This window comes from Rhagoletis pomonella, unplaced genomic scaffold (genome assembly GCF_013731165.1).
Source record: "Rhagoletis pomonella isolate Grant_MI unplaced genomic scaffold, Rhpom_1.0 Rhpom_scaffold_19854, whole genome shotgun sequence".
In the NCBI taxonomy this organism is placed as follows: Eukaryota; Metazoa; Arthropoda; class Insecta; order Diptera; family Tephritidae; genus Rhagoletis; species Rhagoletis pomonella.
In genome coordinates this window covers 1-2,605 of record NW_023478375.1, presented here as the reverse complement: position 1 = coordinate 2,605, position 2,605 = coordinate 1, and the positions used below count along the sequence as shown (strand labels likewise).

General features: G+C 40.1%; 1 protein-coding gene across 1 annotated transcript; it reads right to left on the bottom strand.

Annotated features, from left to right (window-relative positions):
- Positions 1 to 275: 275 nt before the first annotated feature.
- Positions 276 to 621, bottom strand: LOC118732416 (the record flags this gene model as incomplete). The annotated part of the gene is given in 1 exon segment (XM_036461549.1): positions 276 to 621. A coding segment is annotated over 1 exon segment (346 nt), but the record flags the coding sequence as incomplete, so codon positions are not given.
- Between the last annotated feature and the right edge of the window lie 1,984 nt (positions 622 to 2,605).

Here is a 2,605-nt window from a genome sequence, read left to right as displayed (position 1 = left end):
ATATGTGGATATGCCCTTCGTGATCTTATTGGTGTTCATGTCACTGCGCCAATGTTCAGAACTTTCTGGTAGGTCTGGCTTTCTAGTGTACCATCTCCATAGGATAACAGCGACCACGATTATTGCGCATATTGTTAGGGCTTCTGTAAAGATAGAAAAATTGATCTTCTCATTAACGTATCCTAGATACTTAACGTTCTCCATCGTGATGTCGTGCACATATTCTAGGTTGACCTTCATTGTGTGATTCCTGACATTCGAAAGGACGGCTGGCAGAGCTTGCGCTGCCATTACCTCGTTGCTGGAAAATACTTGGTCACCAATCCTGACTGTTTCGTTACTTAGTTGGATGCTGTAGGTGCCGTTAATAGTGCTTGAGGCATTGCTGCTACTGATCATGCCTTGGTAGTTTGAGAGGAATATTGTATTGTCGTTTACCAATTCTATAATCGATCCGTTTCGTCTTGCGAACTGGCAGCTAGCGTCTCCCCCTTTTAGTAGTCGTGGAATGCAGCTGTCCTCTTCCAATTTCGACGAGGATTCTGACTTACATACTGTAGATGAACTGATTACCATGCAGTTTCCTGTCACTCCGTATGTTTCCTCTTGATTGACGAGCATCCTGTCAAACGGTAGGTCAAGTTGTTTATGTTCGTAGATGCCGGCGCGGGTGATCAGAAGATTATATTTGTTAGCCGTTACTTTCGGCATTGGGAGCACGTAGAGGAGCAGTGTCCCATTCGTGCATACCGATGGTTGACCGTATTCAATAGCCTCGATTACGTTTTGGTATGGAAGGGTCTCTATTTCTGACAGTACCTGGTTGACCTCATCTGTGTCAAGTAGATTGGTGTTGACAATACCCCGTTTTTCCAGTTGACATGCGCGCACGATTTCGTTTACCTCTTCGCGAACGAGCAGGATGTTGTGTAGTGCATTTTGATCAAATTCCGTTGCCTCATTTTCTTTCGCGATTCACCACCTCGTCGATTTTCTTTAGGACTTCCTGGGTGGCGGCGAAGAGCTTTCCGTTGATCTTGTACTGGTGGTTATTGCTCCGAATGACATCATTTTGGCTGTGGAGAATGTAGTTCCAGTCGGTTGCATCTGGGGATCCTGCTAGCCATTTCCATGCTGAGCCTATCCAGTCGATAGAGCGGGTGACCCTTGCTCTGCCTGTGCTACCCGTAAGTTCCTCAAGTCGTTCTAATGTTTGGTTGATGTAGAGATGCCCTAAGGTTTGGTCGTCAGCGCGCTTCATTAAGCGGTTTGCCAAATTTTCCATTTGCGCCACAATGGTAACATATTGCTGGAGATTGATAACGTGAACCAGCTTGAAGGATCCGCCAATGATCCACCCATTCCCGTTTTGGATAGTTACGATTGGGGGTTTATAGTGAAATATATGGAGGGCGCTGATGGCTGATGCCAGCAGTGGGAATCTGCAAGGATGTTATTGTTGTTAGTGTGTTAGTAATTGTTAGCTTGATCACAAATACTTGTTTTACAATATCGTTAGTATCTTTTCTTTTTTGCTCTAAGTTGAAGTTAATTTCAAAGGAATATATTTGTTTCGGAATTTTAGTGTTATGACATTGTAAGAAAGGAACAATTTTATGATTGATTTTACTTTACAATTTACAATTGTGGATTGCTTTAGTTTCAGTTAGTATGTTTAATTGTATTTTTTAAATATTTTTCTAATTTTCGTCCTGCGGATTAGGCGCTAGGATTAAGTATTAATATATGTTATGCGGATTAGGCGCAAAACTAGTTATCTTTTTTTTTCTTGCGGATTAGGCGCAAGTTGCAATAAAAATGATTCATTTTTTTCCTGTATTCTTTTCTCTTCTTTTTTGTTTTTTTCTTTTTTATATATTCTCTTGCGGATTAGGCGCAAGGATTAAGTATCGGTATATGTTATGCGGATTAGGCGCAAAACTATTTTTCTCTTTTTTCTTGCGGATTAGGCGCAAGTTTGCAATAAAAATGATTCTTATTTTTTTCCTTTTCTTTTGTTGTATCTTTTTCTCGTTTTCTTTATATATTCTCTTTCGGATTAGGCGCAAGGATTAAGTATCGATATGTGTTAAGCGGATTAGGCGCTAAACTATTTTTCTCTTTTTTCTTGCGGATTAGGCGCAAGTTTGCAAAAATTAAGTTTAATATCTTTTGTAGGATAGAGGTCCATACTGTTCTCGAACTAGCTATGGGGGATCGTGTGATCCGTTTTGAAGGCAGCGTAGCCATTTGTCAAATTCGATGGCGCCGCCCGCTACTAAGACACGATTTGTCCCACTAACAAACCGGGCTCTTGTAGTAGTGAACATGTTCTTTGCTTTTGGTTTCATTAATTTTGGTTACAAATAAAAAGAAAAATTATTTTCTGAGAATTAATTTATCTCTGTATTTTTTATTTTTTTTGCTTTCAGTTTCAAGTGCTAGCATGTGTATTCCTGCGTTTGACATTTCTAATGTGGGTTTTGTGGATTTTTTCCCACTAACTGTGGTTACGGACACCTTGTTGTCTTTTGCGACAATTTCTTTCTTGTATATGTGTTTTTGCTTTCCCTTGATCTGTTTGTCCTTCACGTATATGATATCA